The following is a 19,427-nucleotide window of genomic DNA, read 5'->3' as shown; positions in this document are numbered from 1 at the left end:
GAAGGAAAATCACATTCACAGAAAGATAGACAAAATGAAAAGGCAGAGGATTTTGTAACAGATGAAGGAACAAGATAAAACCCCAGAAAAACAAATAAATGAAGTGGCAATAGGCAATCTTCCAGAAAAAGAATTCAGAATAATGATGGTGAAGATGATCCTGGACCTCGGAAAAAGAATGGAGGCAAAGATCGAGAAGATGCAAGAAATGTTTAATGAAGACCTAGAAGAATTAAAGAACAAACACCTAGAAGAATTAAAGAACAAACAAACAGAGATGAACAATACAATAACTGAAGTGAAAAATACACTAGAAGGAATCAATAGCAGAATAACTGAGGCAGAAGAACGGATAAGTGACCTGGAAGACAGAATGGTGGAATTCATTGCTGCAGAACAGAATAAAGAAAAAAGAATGAAAAGAAATGAAGACAGCCTAAGAGACCTCTGGGACAACATTAAATGCAACAACATTCGTATTATAGGGGTCCCAGAAGGAGGAGAGAGACAGAAAGGACCCGAGAAAGTATTTGAAGAGATTATAGTCAAAAACTTCCCTAACATGGGAAAGGAAATAGCCACCCAAATGCAGGAAGTGCAGAGAGTCCCAGGCAGGATAAACCCAAGGAGAAACACACTGAGACACATAGTAATCAAATTGACAAAAATTAAACACAGAGAAAAATTATTGAAAGCAGCAAGGGAAAAGTGACAAATAACATACAAGGGAACTCCCATAAGGTTAACAGCTGATTTCTCAGCAGAAACTCGACAAGCCAGAAGGGAGTGGCACGATATATTTAAAGAGATGAAAGTAAAGAACTTACAACCAAGATTACTCTACCTGGCAAGGATCTCATTCAGATTTGACGAGGAAATCAAAAGCTTCATAGACAAGCAAAAACTAAGAGAATTCAGCACCACCAAAGCAGCTCTACAACAAATGGTAAAGGAACTTCTCTAAGTGGGAAACAAAAGAGAAGAAAAGCACCTACAAAAACAAATTCATAACAATTAAGAAAATGGTAATAGGAACATACATATCGATAATTACCTTAAACGTGAATGGATTAAATGCTCTAACCAAAAGACACAGGCTCACTGAATGGATACAAAAACAAGACCCATATATATGCTGTCTAAAAGAGACCCACTTCAGACCTAAGGACACATACAGACTGAAAGTGTGGGGATGGAAAAAGATATTCCATGCAAATGGAAATCAAAAGAAAGCTGGAGTAGCAATACTCACATCAGATAAAATAGACTTTAAAATAAAGAATGTTACAAGAGACAAGGAAAGACAGTACATAATGATCAAGGGATCAATCCAAGAAGAAGATATAACAATTATAAATATATATGCACCCAACATAGCAGCACCTCAATATATCAGGAAACTGCTAACAGCTATAAAAGAAGAAATCGACAGGAACACAATAATAGTGGGCGACTTTAACACCTCACTTACACCAATGGACAGATCATCCAGACAGAAAATTAATAAGGGAAGACAAGCTTTAAATAACACAATAGACCAGGTAGATTTAATTGATATTTATAGGACATTCCATCCAAAAACAGCAGATTACACTTTCTTCTCAAGTGCACATGGAACTTTCTCCTGGATAGATCACATTTTGGGTCACAAATCAAGCCTCAGTAAATTTTAGAAAATTGAAATCATATCAAGCATCTTTTCCGACCACAGCGCTATGAGATTAGATATCAATTACAGGGGGGAAAAAAAGTAAAAAACACAAACACATGGAGGGTAAACAATACGTTACTAAATAACCAAGAGATCACTGAAGAAATCAAAGAGGAAATGAAAAAAATATCTAGAGACAAATTACAATGAAAACACGACGATCCAAAACCTATTGGATGCAGCAAAAGCACTTCTAAGAGGGAAGTTTATAGCTATACAAGCTTACCTCAAGAAACAAGAAAAATCTCAAGTAAACAATCTAACCTTACACCTAAAGGAACTAGAGAAAGAAGAACAAACAAAACCCGAAGTTAGTAGAAGGAAAGAAATCATAAAGATCAGAGCAGAAATAAATGAAATAGAAACAAAGAAAACAATAGCAAAGATCGATAAAACTAAAAGTTGATTCTTTGAGAAATAAAATTGATAAACCTTTAGCCAGACTCATCAAGAAAAAGAGGGAGAGGACTCAAATCAATAAAATTAGAAATGAAAAAGGAGAAGTTACAATGGACACTCCAGAAATACAAAGCATCATAAGAGACTATTACAAGCAACTCTGTGCCAATAAAATGGACACACTGGAAGAAATGGACAAATTCTTAGAAAGGCATAACCTTCCAAGACTGAACCAGGAAGAAATGGAAAATATGAACAGACCAATCACAAGTAATGAAATTGAAACTGTGATTAAAAATCTTCCAACAAACAAAAGTCCAGAACCAGATGGCTTCACAGATGAATTCTATCAAACATTTAGAAGAGAGCTAACACCCATCCTTCTCAAACTCTTCCAAAAAATTGCAGAGGAAGGAACACTCCCAAACTCATTCTATGAGGCTGTCATCACCCTGATACCAAAACCAGACAAAGATACTACAAAAAAAGAAAATTACAGGCCAATATAACTGATGAACATAGATGCAAAAATCCTCAACAAAATACTAGCAAACAGAATCCAACAACACATTAAAAGGATCATACACCATCATCAAGTGGGATTTATCCCAGGGATGCAAGGATTCTTCAATATATGCAAATCAATCAATGTGACACACCATATTAACAAATTGAAGAATAAAAACCATATGCTCATCTCAACAGATGCAGAAAAAGCCTTTGACAAAATTCAACACCCATTTATAATAAAAACTCTCCAGAAAGGCGGCATAGAGGGAAACTCCCTCAACATAATAAAGGCCATATACAGCAAACCCACAGCAAACATCATTCTCAATGGTGAAAAACTGAAAGCATTTCTTCTAAGATCAGGAACAAGAGAAGAATATCGACTCTCACCACTATTATTCAACATGGTTTTGGAAGTCCTAGCCATGGCAATCAGAGAAGAAAAAGAAATAAAAGTAATACAAATTGGAAAAGAAGAAGTAAAACTGTCAGTGTTTGCAGATGACGTGATACTATGCATAGAAAATCCTCAAGATGCCACCAGAAAACTACTAGAGCTAATCAATGAATTTGGTAAAGTTGCAGGATACAAAATTAATGCACAGAAATCTATTGCATTCCTATACACTAACAACGAAAGATCAGAAAGAGAAATTAAGGAAACAATCCCATTCACCATTGCAACACAAAGAATAAAATACCTAGAAATAAACCTACCTAAGGAGGTAAAAGACCTGTACTCAGAAAACTATAAGACACTGATGAAAGAAATCAAAGATGACACAAACAGATGGAGAGATATACCATGTTCTTGGATTAGAAGAATCAATATTGTGAAAATGACTACACTACCCAAACCAATCTACAGATTCAATGCAATCCCTATCAAATTACCAGTGGCATTTTTTACAGCACTAGAACAAAAAATAATCTTAAATTTTGTATGGAGACACAAAAGACCCCAAACAGCCAAAGCAATCTTGAGGGGAAAAAACGGAGCTGGAGGAATCAGACTCCCTGACTTCTGACTATTCTACAAAGCTACAGTCATCAAGACAATATGGTACCAGCACAAAAACAGAACTCTAGATCAGTGGAACAGGATAGAAAACCCAGAGATAAACCCATGCACCTGTGGTCAACTAATCCATGACAAAGGAGGCAAGAATATACAATGGAGAAAAGACACACTTATCTTCAATAAGTGGTGCTGGGAAAACTGGACAGCTACATGTAAAAGAATGAAATTATAACACTCCCTAACACCACACACAAAAATAAACTCAAAATGGATTAAAGACCTAAATGTAAGACTGGACACTATAAAACTCTTAGAGGAAAACATAGGAAGAACACTCTTTGACATAAATCACAGCAAGATCTTTTTTGATCCACCTCCTAGAGTAATGGAAATAAAAACAAAAATAAACAAATGGGACCTAATGAAACTTAAAAGCTTTTGCACAGCAAAGGAAACTACAAACAAGACGAAAAGACAACCCTCAGAATGGGAGAAAATATTTGCAAATAAATCAACAGGCGAAGGGTTAATCTCCAAAATATATAAACAGCTCATGCAGCTCAATATTAAAAAACAAACAATCAGAAAATGGGCAGAAGACCTAAATAGACATTTCTCCAAAGAAGAAATACAGATGGCCAAGAGGCACATGAAAAGCTGCTCCATATCACTAATTATTAGAGAAATGCAAATCAAAACTACAATGAGGTATCACCTCACACCAGTCAGAATGGCCATCATCAAAAAGGCTACAAACAATAAATGCTGGAGAGGGTGTGGAGAAAAGGGAACCTTCTTGCACTGTTGGTGGGAATGTTAATTGATAACAGCCACTATGGAGAACAGTATGGAGGTTCCTTAAAAAACTAAATATAGAATTACCATATGATACAGCAATCCCACTACTGGACATATACCCTAAGAAAACCATAATTCAAAAAGACACATGCACCCCAATGTTCATTGCAGCACTATTTACAATAGCCAGGACACGGAAGCAACGTAAATGCCCATCAACAGATGAATGGATAAAGAAGATGTGGTACATATACACAATGAAATATTACTCAGCCATAGAAAGGAACGAAATTGGGTCATTTGTAGAGACATGGATGGATCTAGAGACTTTCATACAGAGTGAAGTAAGTCAGAAAGAGAAAGACAAATATCGTATATTAACGCATATATGTGGAACCTAGAAAAGTGGTACAGATGAACTGGTTTGCAGGGCAGAAATAGAGACACAGATGTAGAGAACAAACGTATGGACACCAAGGGGGGAAAGTGGCGGGGCGGGCATGGTGGTGGTGGGATGAATTGGGAGACTGGAATTGACATGTATACACTAATATGTATAAAACAGATAACTAATAAGAACCTACTGTATAAAAAATAAATTAAATTTAAATAAAACAAGCAATAACTGAGTCACTGATGTACACCTGAAACTAACACAACATTGTAAAAACTATACTCCAAAAAAAAAATTTAAAAAGACAGGGACCTCCTCCAGGTATCATTTATCTATAGTATAGTATGGAAATGGTTGGAATTTCATTCTTTGATTTCTTTATTTATTGCATGCCCTTTTATTGAGCCCAATTTGATAGGCACAATAGCTATTACTGGAAGGCTGCCTGCTGTGACTAACTCAAAACACCCCTCAGAAAGTCTGCCAGACCTATAATCACTTCTGACACTTCCATTTAGTTGTGAGGTTTGGGGTCCATAAACACCTCACATTACAAAGAGAATTGAGGGCTCTAAGCCAAGCTGATTTCTAACCACCTGTAGTCAATTGGCTTTGGGGTGATATAACTTACAGAGGTTCTTAGCTATCTCTCCCCTCAAAATTAACTTCTCCATTCACAAAAACTTCAAAAACCAGTGGCAGGCCCCGCTGACTAAGAATAAACATCACAGTGTCAGGCGAAGACTAGATAGAAAACACCGTCTCTGCGCATTTCCCAGTAGGAGGAAAAATGAGACAGTCTTTGGGGCCGGGAACGAATAGCCACTGTGTTACTTTTTTCTTTTTTTATAAATTAAATTAAATTTAAATTTTCTTATTGAAGTATAGTTGATTTACAATGTTGTGTTAGTTTCAGGCATACAGTACAGCAAAGGGATTCAGTTATACATATACGTATATCAACTCCTTTTTAGATTCTTTTCCCATTTAGGCTGTTACAGAGTATTGAGTTCCCTGTGCTGTACAGTAGGTTCTTATTAGTTACCTATTTTATATATAGTAGTGTATATATGTTAACCCCAATCTCCCAGTTTATCCCTCCCCCCTTTCCCCCCGGTAAACGTAAGATTGTTTTCTACATCTGTGACTCTGTTTCTGTTTTGTAGATAAGTTGAAAAATCTGTTTTATTATATGAGCCTAGAACTTAACTTCATTCCACATATAAACACAAACTGCTTTTTGCACAGTTTGAATATATACTGTGTCTTCTGGGAATGTAACTACCTTGTGAAGGAAGGGAAGCTTGCTGTTGGTTTTGTTTAGAACTTTACCAAGAGTTTTTAAACCATTCAGAAATCAGATCATGGAAGGCAACACTGTTTATGGTATTTGAGAGGCTGATAGAATAAACACGTGCATCAGGTTGTATTCACAGGAATTCTGCATAAAGGTATAAACACCTTCTTACTAGTTTGTAATACTTTCTGATCTAGTTGTATGCAGAAATTTACATATTGCAATACATATTGTTTTATTATAGATTACTTTTATTTTTCCTTCATATTACAGTTTGGGCATTATGTTGATTTTTCTGAAATTATATTTGTAGACTAGCTGTGATATATAAATTTCATATAATGGTAGTCAAGAGAGCATTATAAATCCCTATTATAAAAAGAGGGTGTTGGGTCCTTTTGACACAAAAACAGGGTTGAAAACGGCTAGCGTAGGAGTCTTGCAGTCCTCTTGTTCTCTAAAATTTTTTTTTTGTTTCTTATTTTTTACTCTGAGACTTAAAGTCACTGGAGAGTTTTGAGCAAAAGAGTGCCTGATGCGGTTAGTTTCAGAAACGTCGTCACTCTTGCTGCTCTGTGGAGAACAGATGCAGGGGAACACCAACCCTAGTTTAGAGGGTTTATCAGCACCCTCCTCCTGTACTGCTTGGAACTAGATGCTTCATCTTTGTCCCCGTAGCCCAGCGAGAATGTCGGAGTGTCATTAAGCTGCTCTGCGTCTCAGCTACCCCTTCCAGAAGCAGCTCTGAATGCTACCCACTCTCTGGATTCCCTGTGTCGTTCTGGATCTGAGTTCTGTGATTCTCCATTGCTTGTTAGCTCATATATATACATATATATAAAGTGTGTACATATGTGTGTATATATATATTTACTTTATTTTATATACTTATATTTTATATACTTATGTGTGTATGGAGAGAGAGAGAGAGAGAGAGAATACTATATAGATGTAAAATGTATTCTACCTTTCTAGCTGTCCTTGGAGAGAGAGTCATCCAGATTACCTATTCCACCAATTATTGATTCCACCATTATAAAGTGGAAATTCTATAATTTTTTTTAATTAAAAAAAAAGAAACTGGAAGAAAAGAAACCAAAATAACATGTCTCTCTCTGAATAGTGGAATTCAGATAATTTTTTATTTTATTTTTCAAATTTTCTGTAATTAAAAAAAAAAATCTTGCTTGTTAGCATTATGTTTAAGAAGTCTGACAGTCCCGCACATTGTAAGCATATTTAAAAATAGAAGGCTGGGCTTCCCTGGTGGCGCAGTGGTTAAGAGTCCGTCTGCAAATGCAGGGGACATGGGTTCGTGCCCCGGTCCGGGAAGATCCCACATGCCATGGAGCGGCTAGGCCCGTGAGCCATGGCCACTGAGCCTGCGCGTCTGGAGCCTGTGCTCCGCAACGGGAGAGGCCACAACAGTGAGAGGCCCACTTACCGCAAAAAAAAAAAAAAAAAAAAAAAAAGGCAGCTTCCCTGGTGGCACAGTGGTTAAGAATCCACCTGCCAATGCAGGGAACACGGGTTCGAGCCCTGGTCCGGGAAGATCCCACATGCCGCGGAGCAACTAAGCCCGAGCGCCACAACTACTGAGCCTGTGCTCTAGAGCCCACGTGCCACAACTACTGAGCCCACGTGCCTAGAGCCCACGCTCCGCAACAAGAGAAGCCACCACAATGAGAAGCCCGCGAACCGCAACGAAGAGTAGCCCCCGCTCACCCCAATTAGAGAAAGCCCGCACGTAGCAACGAAGACCCAACGCAGCCAAAAATTACAAAAACAATTTAAAAAGTAAAGTTATTATAAAAAAAGTCATCAAAAAACTTTTTTAAAAAGTGATTTAGGGTAAGCCTGTTAGGAATGTTCTCATTCATTTTAAGATATGTGAGAGCTTTGTGAATATCCTTGGCCTGGAAATTACAATATTTAGTTAACTATTAGAAAATCATTGTATGGATAACAACAAGGTCCTACTGCACAGCACAGGGAACTATATTCAATATCCTGTGATAAACCATAATGGAAGAGAATATGAAACAGAATATATATGTCTATGTACAACTGAATCACTTTGCTGTGCACCTGAAACTAACACAACATTGTAAATCAACTCTATTTCAATTAAAAAATAGATAAATAAAATCGAAAATCATTGTCGATAGGAAAGACTACATGTAATTAAATAATTATGCCCCCACTAGAGGTACCAATGTATTTTGAAACACCACACTGCAACATTTACCTAAAACTGGTTATATTTTAAGAACGGTTCCCAAACATCCAAGGCTAGTTAATTTATGCAAAACTGTTAGCTGATTTTATTATACTTGAAACATCGGCCAAAGAAATTGTTGATGATGACAGTGGTCTCGTGAAGAAACAAAAACAAAACCAGCTAGAGAGAGGATAATGAAATCTCTGTGCTTTTGTGAGACAGACGTTGTGGGTACTCAGATCCCGCTGGATCCTGTTACAGCTTCTAGTCGCACTCCTCAGCTTCTGGGCGCCTGTGACTCTCACAGGAGGCCGCCCTGGAGCTACAGGGGCCACTTGGCCTACTGGTTTACTCTCCCCCTGGGCAGCCCCAGCCCATGGCCAGTGCAGGAAAAGTGTGAAAGCCCAGCTTCCTTGCCATGAGCTGAGACAAACTCCGAGGCAGAACTTCCACTCCAGTGTTCCCGGTGCGATCAGGCAGAAACCACCCCCTGTAAGAGTGAAATCACCCTGGGACTTGGCTTCTCTTTCCCTGTCGACTTCCCCTGAGAGCACTTCTGTGATAAACCACTGGCACAGGAATCCCTGATTTGGAATCCGTTTCTATCTCAAATTTCAACTTCTTTAGGGAAAAATATTAGTATAAAAAATTTTTTTTCTGATCCTATCAAGGATGCAGCAGGATTTATTTTTATATACAAGTCAGTTATGACATACATTGGAGTTAAAGACACTTTACATATTTAGCCATTTAATGTTAGTTCACTGAGGAACTATGAGGGACTGGAGGGTTAGTGGGAACTAACAGTATTCAGGTAAGTACATTTTACATCCGTGATATATAAACTGGCAATCTAGATCTGTGGTCTGCAGAAAAAGGGCTATTCCTGGAAGATCGAATTATCGAGTAAGTAAAGTGGTGGCTTGGAGAAATGCAGGATGCTGAAGGTCATTGGCTCCGAAGAGGAATTTCACTCAAGCCGTCATGACCGAATAGACCCTTTTGTTCCTCTACAGAAGTATTTATGTCCTACAAAGTCTGATCTAGACATCCAGGCTCTTGGAGTACTCCTCTCCCCAGGTGGAACTGGAAAAATACTGACAAACACTGGGTGTACTGTTTGACCTACTTTACAGATGACAGAATTTACACTTAAAGGCTTGAAGCCACTTCCCCGAGACAGTTTGTTCAGGAAATGGGAGTGCAGGGGTCTAAACTCAAGCAACCTCTCTCCAGCACCCTCGCCCTTGACTGCTGCCCCAAATGCACAGCATTGTCTCTTGTGTTTATTGTGAGAGGGACAGGCCCAAGACAGACTAAGGGAGCTTGCCTAAGGCATCAGAGTGGGTCCCCGAAAGTATTCCTTATCTTGTAAAACTAGACTATCTGGTCGGCTGTCTGCCTAGTTCTTTCCTTCCTGTTACCCTCTAGATTCAATAAAATCCTCTTTAAATAATTTCTCCTGGTCCCAGCCACACTGCAGAGTATTGAGGGGAGGCCGTGGTGGTGACCACTAAGAGCCCTACCTAGAAAGTCAAAGGAGTCTTGACCAATCCAGGTCCCCAACCCCACTTAAAGCCTGTTCCAAATCTACCAGATCTTGAGATGAACTTCTATTCTACTAAAGAAGGCAGTGGCTTTTCTGACACCTGGTGACATTCATGAAGAGTCACGTGACGAGGACCACCATTGTGAAACCGTGAGAATGCTGTTGCTTAAATAAAGCATTTTCAGAACTTCAGACGTGTTTTACAAATCACATAAAAATAATCAATGATACTGTGGCATAATTAGACATATTAATTTCTACTGTTACATTGTTCCATCAGGAAAGCTTTTCAGTTGGCAGCTAACAGCTTTCGTGGTGGTTTCTATCTTTGGGGTTGGCCCCTCTTGGTCTTGTCCTCAGCTTTGTTCTTGATCTGACTCTGGGGGCCTCCAGTTCTCCACTGACTGACTACAAGAAGAGAGAAGAAAAAGAACAGAATGGGGCATAGAGGGGCAAAATCTATGAGCAGTCATTATACCAAGAATGAACAAATTAGAGAACTACTAAATTGGGAGGAGGGGCTGAGCATTTAAACATTTTTCGTTCTAATCACAATATTATACTAGATGTGTTGACAGCAATGGATTCTAACAGGTCCTCCCCACAGAATCTAACTGGGAGCCAATGGGCTGAATTCTTTAATGTGGATGATCATTTTTTGAATTTTCCTGTCTATCTGATAAGTGAAATTTCCTCGCTTAGTTAATAATCGACCTCTGGAACCTAAATAGTATGTTCACGGTCTCATAGAAAGAAGTTTAGTGATTAGATGACTAATAATTACATTACCCATCAATTACTGTTTCCAAATCAACTAGGACTGCCAGATAATGAACCTCTCTCTAAATGACAATGAGAATTGCAAATAAATGAGTTCAGAGGTTGATAGCATACTAATTAAATTAAATGATTAATCAGTTTCAGAGGGATGGTGAGTTGCCCTTTACCAGGATTTGAGAGCGAGCTGTGAGGTGTGTTTTCTGACTGCTTCATTAAATTTGAGTGCTTTGATGATGAGTTTTAAAGGTACAGGCTAACTATACTACCTTTTCAGCAGATTTTTTTTTTTAAGGAAATTGATCAGTGTTTCCTACTAACAGGCTGTAAGTTTATTTTTCCTATATAGAAATTGTTGAAAACTATATGTATAGGGACTTCTCTGGCGGTGCAGTGGTTAAGAATCCACCTGCCAATGCAGGGGACACGGGTTCAAGCCCTGGTCCGGGAAGATCCCACATGCCGCAGAGCAGCTAAGCCTGTGCGCCACAACTACTGAGCCTGCGCGCCACAACTACTGAGCCTGCGCTCTAGAGCCCGCGAGCCACAACTACTGACCCCACACGCCACAACTACTGGAGCCCGCAGACCTAGAGCCCGTGCTCCGCAACAAGAGAAGCCACCGCAGTGAGAAGCCCGCGCACCGCAATGAAGAGTAGCCCCCGCTCGCCGCAACTAGAGAAAGCCCGCGTGCAGCAACGGAGACCCAACGCAGCCAAAAATAAATAAATAAATAAATTTATTTATTTACTTTCAAAAACTATATGTATAATGATGATATTCACTGCAGCATGAGTAACAAGAGCTAAAATCTATGAACGCTCTAAATGTCCAGCCAACATTCCCAAGGCTGAACCGGAGGCTGGTGGTGGGCTATGGGGAAAGGGTTCCTGGGTAAAAACTTCCACTTCTGGTGAGTCTCTGTGGGATCATCAAGATGTAGCTGGAGGCTGCATGTCACCTCACTCCTGGTGTCAGGCAGCTTGACGCTTCCAGGACAAAAACAAAGAATTGTTTTTTCTCCCAATGATGCGTATTTATAAAACTTGAGTATCCGGCAGTGGAAGCCAGTGGGAAACTAGGTCTTTTTAGACCAAAACCTTTATTGTTAGAAAAGGTGTTGTAGCAGTTCCTTCTTTTTTTTATAGTTAGTACTGTTGGGATACAACTCTCGTTAAAAACTTCTAAAAACCCAATACCAACTGGGCGAAGGAAGTGATCATTACACCCTTTAAAAATCTGTAGCAACAAATACTATTCTAATATGAAATCTAAGCTTCAAATACATCGTGTGTGGGAAAACCAGACTTCAGATGCCTCATCTTTATCTACTGAGAAATACCACAAAAAAGGAGAAAAGAATGTCAAGGGTTTACAGGAGCACTGTATAATAGAACTTGCTGTGATCGCCAAAATGTTTTCTGTGCTGTCCAATATGGTAGTCAAAGCAGCCACTGAGCACTTGAAATGCGGCTCGTGTGACCGAAGAACTGACTTCTAAATGATATTTAATCTAGATCTAAATTTAGTCACAGGTGATTAACGGCTACCGTATGGGATAGTGCAATGCTAATGTATTTTTCAGTAAATATGTCTGTGGTTTATAGGAAAGAAGCTGTCACATAACCAAGAGGCAGGTAAATTGGTTGCAGAGTTGTGTGCGGATAATCGTCTTTTGCCAAATGAACCAACTGAACCAGAGGGCTGGCTATAGAGAATTTAAAAACAACAAAAGCTGATTAAAAGTCTGTTTTTATTATCATCATGTGCTGACAGTTCTAAGCAATATCAGTGATAAAGTACCGCTCTCTGCCAGTGTGGAATGTAGTGGTTCCTGCTCCCCTCTTGGTATACAAACTGTTCTCCACAAAACCTCAAGTGTGTACAAGGACAAAAGGAAATCAAATGGATTAGCCATTGGGCTGTTCACAAATATTTGGTTCTCCCTCTTACTGGTGAGATTTCACTTCCCCACACTTTGAACTCAGGTGTAGCCTTGGGACTTGTTTTCAGACAACTTTCTGAGAAAAAGCTCTAAAAGCCAAGGGCATGCTGTACGGGCACCTGGCAATGTTCCAGGCAGTGGCTATTCCAGTAGCCTTGTTTCTGGAATGAGGACCATGACCAACCATCAATGAACATGTAGTTTGTTCAAGAAATAAACCTTTATTATTTTAAGCCACCGAGATTTGGGGGTTGTTTGTTACTGTAGCCTAATCTAGTCTACCTGACTGATGCAGTATACCTACTAATTTCCCTTAGGAATTTCAGAATTCAGAGATGGAATGAGATCTTAGAATTGAAAGGATAAAATGAAGAGTTGAACTTTCAAGAACTTATTCTACATAAAGTCACCTTTAAGAAACTTAAGAGCAGGGAAATGATGAAGCATGGCAACAATAAGGTAGCAGCCACCCTCCAATTCATTTCATATGGCATGGTACTTAAAGGTGCATGGATTTTTGTTTTTATGTTTTTTTTTTTATCATTTTAAAAATTTATTTTTTATTTATTTTTTGGCTGCATTGGGTCTTTGTTGCGGTGCATGGGCTTCTCACTGCGGTGGCTTCTCTTGCTGTGGAGCACAGGCGCTAGGTGTGCAGGCTCCAGGTGTGCAGGCTCCAGGTGTGCAGGCTCCAGTAGTTGTGGCACATGGTCTCAGTAGTTGTGGCTCGCTGGGCTCTAGAGTGCAGGCTCAGTAGTCATGGCACACGAGCTTAGTTGCTCCACGGCATGTGGGATCTCCCTGGACCAGGGCTCAAACCTGTGTCCCCTGTATTGGCAGGCGGATTCTTAACCACTCGCTACCAGGGAAGCCCAGATGTATGGATTTTGACAGAAAAATGGACAAAGGATTACAATGGAAGGTCACCGTAAGGCAAACATAAGACTCTTAAATATAAAAAGCATGCTCAAGTTATTGAATTGGTTGGGGTCAAACTAGGCCATGCTACCATAACAACAAACGCACCTAACTCAGTAGCTTAACAAAGTTTTCTCACTTGTGCAGGCTGATAGGGGTTGAGCAGCTTTTTCTTCCATCTTGTAGCTACGAATCATTGACCTCCATTGGCATACCAACTCTTGATTGCCTTGAAGGAGGTAATATGTCACTTCTGCTCCCATTCTGTTAGCAAGAATGTCATTAAGACCCCTACCTAAATGTACGAGGCACCTGGTAAACATAGTTCAGCTGTACGCCTGGGGGGAGAGGGAAGAAGATACAGGGTGTGTGTGTGTGTGTGTGTGTGTGTGTGTGTGTGGCTTTGCCTCTGCCACACTCAGAAGTGCAAAAATAAAACTAGAGAACAATATTATTCTATCAGGCTGCAGAGCAGAATCTGTCGATACACAACAATTTTTAACTCTGCCGTTCTAGGAATTTATCCTACAGATGAACTAAGACATATGTAAAAAACTTTTTGTAAAAGCAAGAGATTGGAAAAAATCTTAAATAATCACCAGCAGGGTCCACATTAAACAAACTTGTGGTGCATCCATATGATGGAATACCATGCAGTCATAAAAAAGAATGCGGAAGCTCTTCACGAATTGAGACAGAATAAGCTCTGAGATACATAACCACATGAAAAAAATCAATGTGTATAATATCCTACCATTTGGGTAAAAACGAAAAAAATACATATGTATTATGTTTGTACATTTATGAAAATCTCTCCTGACGATCAGGAAAAAACAAACTGATCACATTGCTTGCCTCCAGAAGGGGAACTGGGGGGATGGCGGTGGGCAGGGAGACTTCTATTGTAGTCCCTATTTTATCTTTTGGATTTTTAGCCATGCCTATGTTATTACCTAATCAAAATTTTATTTAAAAAAATATATCTGGCTGCACTGGGTCTTAGCTGTGGCATGCATGTGGGATCTAGTTCCCTGACCAGGAACTGAACCCGGGCCCCCTGCATTAGGAGCATGGAGTCTTAACCACCGGACCAGCAGGAAAGCCCCACCAAATTTTAAAATGTTTATATGGAGGATATGAATTCAGACTGCCACTGTGTGACCGTGAGCAAATTGCTTCATCTTTATGTCTGTTAATCGACAAAAGGGGGATTAGAATCAGTGCCTCCATCTTGTGGGGTTGTAAGAAACCAATTGCTCTACTTCTGAAGAAAATTCTAATAGAATCAATTGGGGTATGTTTGAACCACCTGCTGATCTAGAAATATTAAAAAAGGTACAGCTTGTGAGGCAGTCAGGGAAAGCCTGGTGAGTTTTCCCATGATAAAGGCATTAGAGAGTGCTTGGTGCGTCTGAGAAACTTTGAGGGTGGATGAGATGGAATGAGGACAGCACTAGGTACACGAGATCTCAGGGTGGGAGTGGGAAGACCATGGAAAAAGCCATTTGCGTTTTAGTTTCCTGTGATCCCCTAGCTGCTGTGTGTAGACTACCTGTAGGGCAGCAAGCCCTTCTGGGAGATACGTAAATGCTGACCTTCAGCCTGAATCCTCCCTCCCCTCCCCAAGTCGGCATCCTGCAATAGTTGGGGAAGAAACTTCTAAATGAGTTTTCTAATTCATGCAAGGACCAAAGAACCAAGAGAGAAAAACTCGAGACTAAACATTTTATTTTCCCTATAATTCTTGACTGTTGCTGCCGTGTTTTGTATCTTTTTGCAGGGTATTGTTTGCTTTAAAGCACATTATTAGTATTAGATCACAAAAGATAACAGGAGGTCCATTTGTTTTAGTTTAATAAGACGTTTATTCTATCATTATATATAGTTGAACCACCTCTACACACAAAGTAATATGGTTTAAGATTTTCTGAGTGGGAAGGAATTTGGGTCTCAGAAGGTTTTGCGAGCCTGCTACATGTTTTCTGGAAATCATTTAAGTGGGCCTTATAAGACCCTTGAAGAAAATACAAGGAAAATTGGTTTGCAAGAAAACCAGCAATTAGATTTCCAAATTAAACTACCTATTAAGATAGCAAATCAAGAACTGGAAAGAACTGGGGCAACTCCTCTTCCGTATTTCCTACGCACTCAACTCCACCCTGGGAAACAGAAGCTCAGTCTAGGGGAAGTCATGATGCAAGCAGAATGTGGTGGTACGCCCGACCACAACCGGTGCGTGGTCTGGCACGTTTGTGGAATGGTGAGGCTCTTGGGGGTAGTTTGAGCAGGGATGAGAAAAATAACTGTAGACCACACATAAAATCGGAAACCAACTGAACTGGTACTGACCCCAACTACACGACTCTTCTTAGTAGCCTTATGGGAATGGATAAAGTGGCTTGACCCAAGATTACACTGATTAGACTTAGCAATGTTACTTTTAAATAAAACCAACCCAATTTTCCCCAAGGTGGCTTAGATTTCATAATGGGTCACAAATACTAAAAATAAAACATTTAAAAATTTGATCCAAGCCCCTTCTATCCTCCCACACTTGAAAGGGACCTTATGAACACCAATTTCCCAATCCTAGCATCACTAGCTTACAAGCCTTAGGGTTAAAAACTCCCTCCTCATTTACCCAATGTTCAATTTCCATCAGTTTCAATATACACTAGTGTAAATACCATGACTATTTTGCATGAAGTTAAGTATTCTACAGAACAGTCACGGGATTGACCAGGAGCTCCCACCTTTTATGTGAGCTTCAGTGGTACCATGGAGGCCAAGGCAATTTGATTTAGGCTAACCAGGATTTGTTTCAATTTGTAAGAGAAACATCTTGCAACAGGTTTATCCAATTCTCTTAAAAAATGGTAGCATTCCTTTACTTTCTGCCTTTTGGCAGCAGCAGTTACATATATGGAATAGCAAATTAAGTCTAAAAATGTGGGCCCTAGTCAACTTTATTTTTCGGCATAATGACCATGATAAACGATCACGACATCCTTCACATTTCCAAGGAAAACCCAATTTAAAGTTTGTCCTTGCCAAACTCCATAAAACAGCCACTTTAGAGTAAACCAGCAGAGCATTGCCTCACCCCAATAAAGCTGTAGGTTTCATCACATGCACCAACAAATCTACACGGCTAGTTTCTGCGCTCCTCTTTTACAGAGTTTTACACCTATTGTTACCAGACAGCATTTTACACACGGACATATCAACTGCCTAATAAAGCAAAAACAAAGGCATTTCCCTTATTAGAAACAAGACACGCCATCACTTAAAATCTTCAAACATTATTGCACTTTAACTTTCAGAATTTGACAATGCATTCAGGGAAGCAATCTGCAGACAACTAGTTTTAACAGACAGATTAAAAAACACTTTTAAGCAGACGTGGATATCCTAAACTGTTTATTAGGTAAGAATTTTACAAACATTACTTATATTAGCGGTAGCGGTGGAGCTGGAGAGTATTGCGCCTTCTCCAGGCTGCACGGCGAGAACCACCGATCGTGTGGTGGAACTTGTGGCCCTTGCCAAGGCCGCGGCTCTTCCTGCCTGCAGACGTCAGCCCCCGCATCTCCCTGTGCTTGTGGACTGGTTTGGTGATCCACTGGGTGTCAGGGTTTCTTCTGATAGCTTTATGGAAGGGATCAATGAGGATAACCTCAAAAAATTTGTACGTAGAATCTTCACCCACCCAGTAAGAATTCAGGACCCTCAGGGCCCCACAGTGGCGTCCAGCTCGCTCCTAGAACAGGAAACAAAGGTCCAAGGTCAGCATCCCACACATCCTAGTGGCCAATAAGGCGGCAAGAATTCTCCCCAGAGGCAGGGACCATTATGATAAGGTAGATGTACGTACTATGCAACACACATAAATATCCTTAGACTGATTTGCTCCCCAGAGGCTGGGACCCTAAGTACAATAAAACAGAAACTTACTATAAAACAAAGCACACAGACAGGCTCAGATCTGAAACCGTTCTCTCTTACCGCCTCCTTCCCAAGTAAAACATGAATGCTAGTATCTGGCTAACCAAATCTAGTACTCTGGAACCATGCATTTTTCTAGCACAATAGAAGGGTTAGCCAACTCTTACAGAGAACTGTGAAGGCCACGAGTCTCTTTCGGATGGTCTTCTTTGCCTTTTCTTTGAAACACAAAACCTTTTTAGTTCGTGGAGGGCAACAGGCCCTTGTTGCCAACCTCTACAACAGAGCACAGCTGAATTGACTAGCCAAGAAAGACAGCTTCCTACCGAGCACAGGAAATCAGTGGTGCGAACAAACACAGCTTCTCTAACGCCTGGGGACACGCACTCTTCAAGACAACGTTCACTGCCCTTTAAAAGGGAAGGCTCCACGGATGCACGCTGATCATAAAGCACTTTCCTCTACGTAAGCAAAGACAGGTTCCCAACAAAAAACTGGCAAAGTCCGATACCAACTCCTCGCTGGGATTAGTCAAAAACACAAAAAAGTCACCCAACCCCATTTTAAACGCAACAGGGCTCGCCTGGGTACAAACGAACCACGCGGAAAGGTGCTCAAATCCTCCTCCGGGAGGCGGCCAGCGCAAGCGCGACTCGAAACCCACTTACCTCGGCAACAGACTGAAGGCTCCGGGCAAACTTGAGCTGGTTGACGCCATGGTGGACGGGCTTGCCGTAGGTGGCGCCCTTCGGGACCGGGCGTTTGCGGCCACCGCGGCGCACGCGAACGCGATATATCACATAACCTGTTTAGAGAAAAGAGCCACTGAAGGGCGCGAAGGACTCACTGCCTTGTCTCTAACGCGCCGACACCGACCGTTATCTCAGGCCAGCAGCCGGCTTCTGCCGAGGCCCTGGGCGAGGGGGGCGGCTCCCCGAAGACCGCTTCCCGGCTTTTCCCGGGGGACACCATCTCCTCCCGGCTTGCGCGCAGGGCCCGCTCACCTTGCTTGGCCTTGTAGCCCAGCCTGCGCGCCTTGTCGGGCCGGGTGGGGCGCGGGGCCCGGTGCAGCGCCGAGAGCTGGCGGTACTGCCAGCAGCGCACCCTGAGCAGAAAGCGCATCACGTCCGACTGTTTCTTCCTCCACAGCTCCTGGATGTACTTGTAAGCGCCCATCTCGGCTCACCTTTGACGTAAGCCAGGTATTAGAAACACATCATCCTTTTCACGTGTAACGACAAGCCCCCGTCCGCCCGCCCGAGTCCCCACCGACCACAAGGAAAGCCCCGATGAAGAAACGGCTTTGCACGAACGCGGGGCGCAGCCGGCCCAGCCCGGCGCCCCGCACGCTGCTGCCGGACGAAGGAACCGAGCAGGCCCTGGGCGCCCAGGGGGCGGGGGACCGAGGCGGGCGGCGCCCCAGGCCCGGCCTGCAGAGGCCTTGCCGGGACCCCCAAGGGGAAGGTGCCGCCGCCACCGCCAAGGGTTACTCCTCGAAGAAAAACTCTCACTCCCCCCAGCCCCCCGGCTTCGCTTTCGGATGCCCCAGGCCCGGCCGCCCATCCCTCAGCCCCCACGCCTCCCTCTCCTCCACGCTCTGGCCCCAGCTCGGATTCGCGCCGCCATCACAGCATTCCCCCCAGCCCGCTCGGGGAGCCGCCTCTCCACGCCCGCGCTGCCCCGCATCCCGACCGAACCCGCGCCGCACAGGAGACAGGAGGAGCTCCGAGGTCGCAGGGTCCCCGAGCCTGGATGGCGGAGATGAAGAGAGATCCGCGGCGGATAGAATAGCCTATATCCCACCACAACCTACCTGATGGCTGCCGCCAAACGGAAAGGAACGACCCTTTCTCCCACAATCCCTTCCGCGCTCCTCCCCCTCCTCTGCGAGCCTCCTTCCGGTGGAAAGCGGCGGCCGTGCAGAGCCTCATGGGCCACGTAG

At 41.9% G+C, this 19,427-nt stretch overlaps 1 protein-coding gene across 1 annotated transcript; it reads right to left on the bottom strand.

Moving 5' to 3' along the window:
• Nucleotides 1–16,943: 16,943 nt before the first annotated feature.
• Nucleotides 16,944–19,403, bottom strand: RPL15 (ribosomal protein L15). The gene is made up of 4 exons (XM_022554688.3): nt 19,299–19,403; nt 18,490–18,671; nt 18,154–18,290; nt 16,944–17,300 (listed from the first exon to the last, which is right to left on the bottom strand). Exons 2-4 carry the CDS (start codon nt 18,659–18,661, stop codon nt 16,995–16,997), a joined length of 615 nt encoding a protein of 204 aa, XP_022410396.1. The 5' UTR covers nt 18,662–18,671; nt 19,299–19,403; the 3' UTR covers nt 16,944–16,994.
• Between the last annotated feature and the right edge of the window lie 24 nt (nt 19,404–19,427).

This window comes from Delphinapterus leucas, chromosome 4 (genome assembly GCF_059928025.1).
Source record: "Delphinapterus leucas isolate spDelLeu-1000000601 "Yukka" chromosome 4, BTC_Dleu_Yukka2, whole genome shotgun sequence".
In the NCBI taxonomy this organism is placed as follows: Eukaryota; Metazoa; Chordata; class Mammalia; order Artiodactyla; family Monodontidae; genus Delphinapterus; species Delphinapterus leucas.
Note: the sequence above shows the minus strand (reverse complement) of the source record. Positions and strands in the feature narration are given on the sequence as shown.

Excerpts from the sequence above, each read along its gene's own strand:
- RPL15 (XM_022554688.3), bottom strand. The coding sequence starts at position 18,661 with ATGGGCGCTTACAAGTACATCCAGGAGCTGTGGAGGAAGAAACAGTCG. Across the intron at positions 18,291-18,489 it reads GGGCTACAAGGCCAAGCAAG|GTTATGTGATATATCGCGTT; the intron begins GTGAGCGGGCCC and ends TTCTCTAAACAG. Across the intron at positions 17,301-18,153 it reads GCCTTCAGTCTGTTGCCGAG|GAGCGAGCTGGACGCCACTG; the intron begins GTAAGTGGGTTT and ends TTCCTGTTCTAG.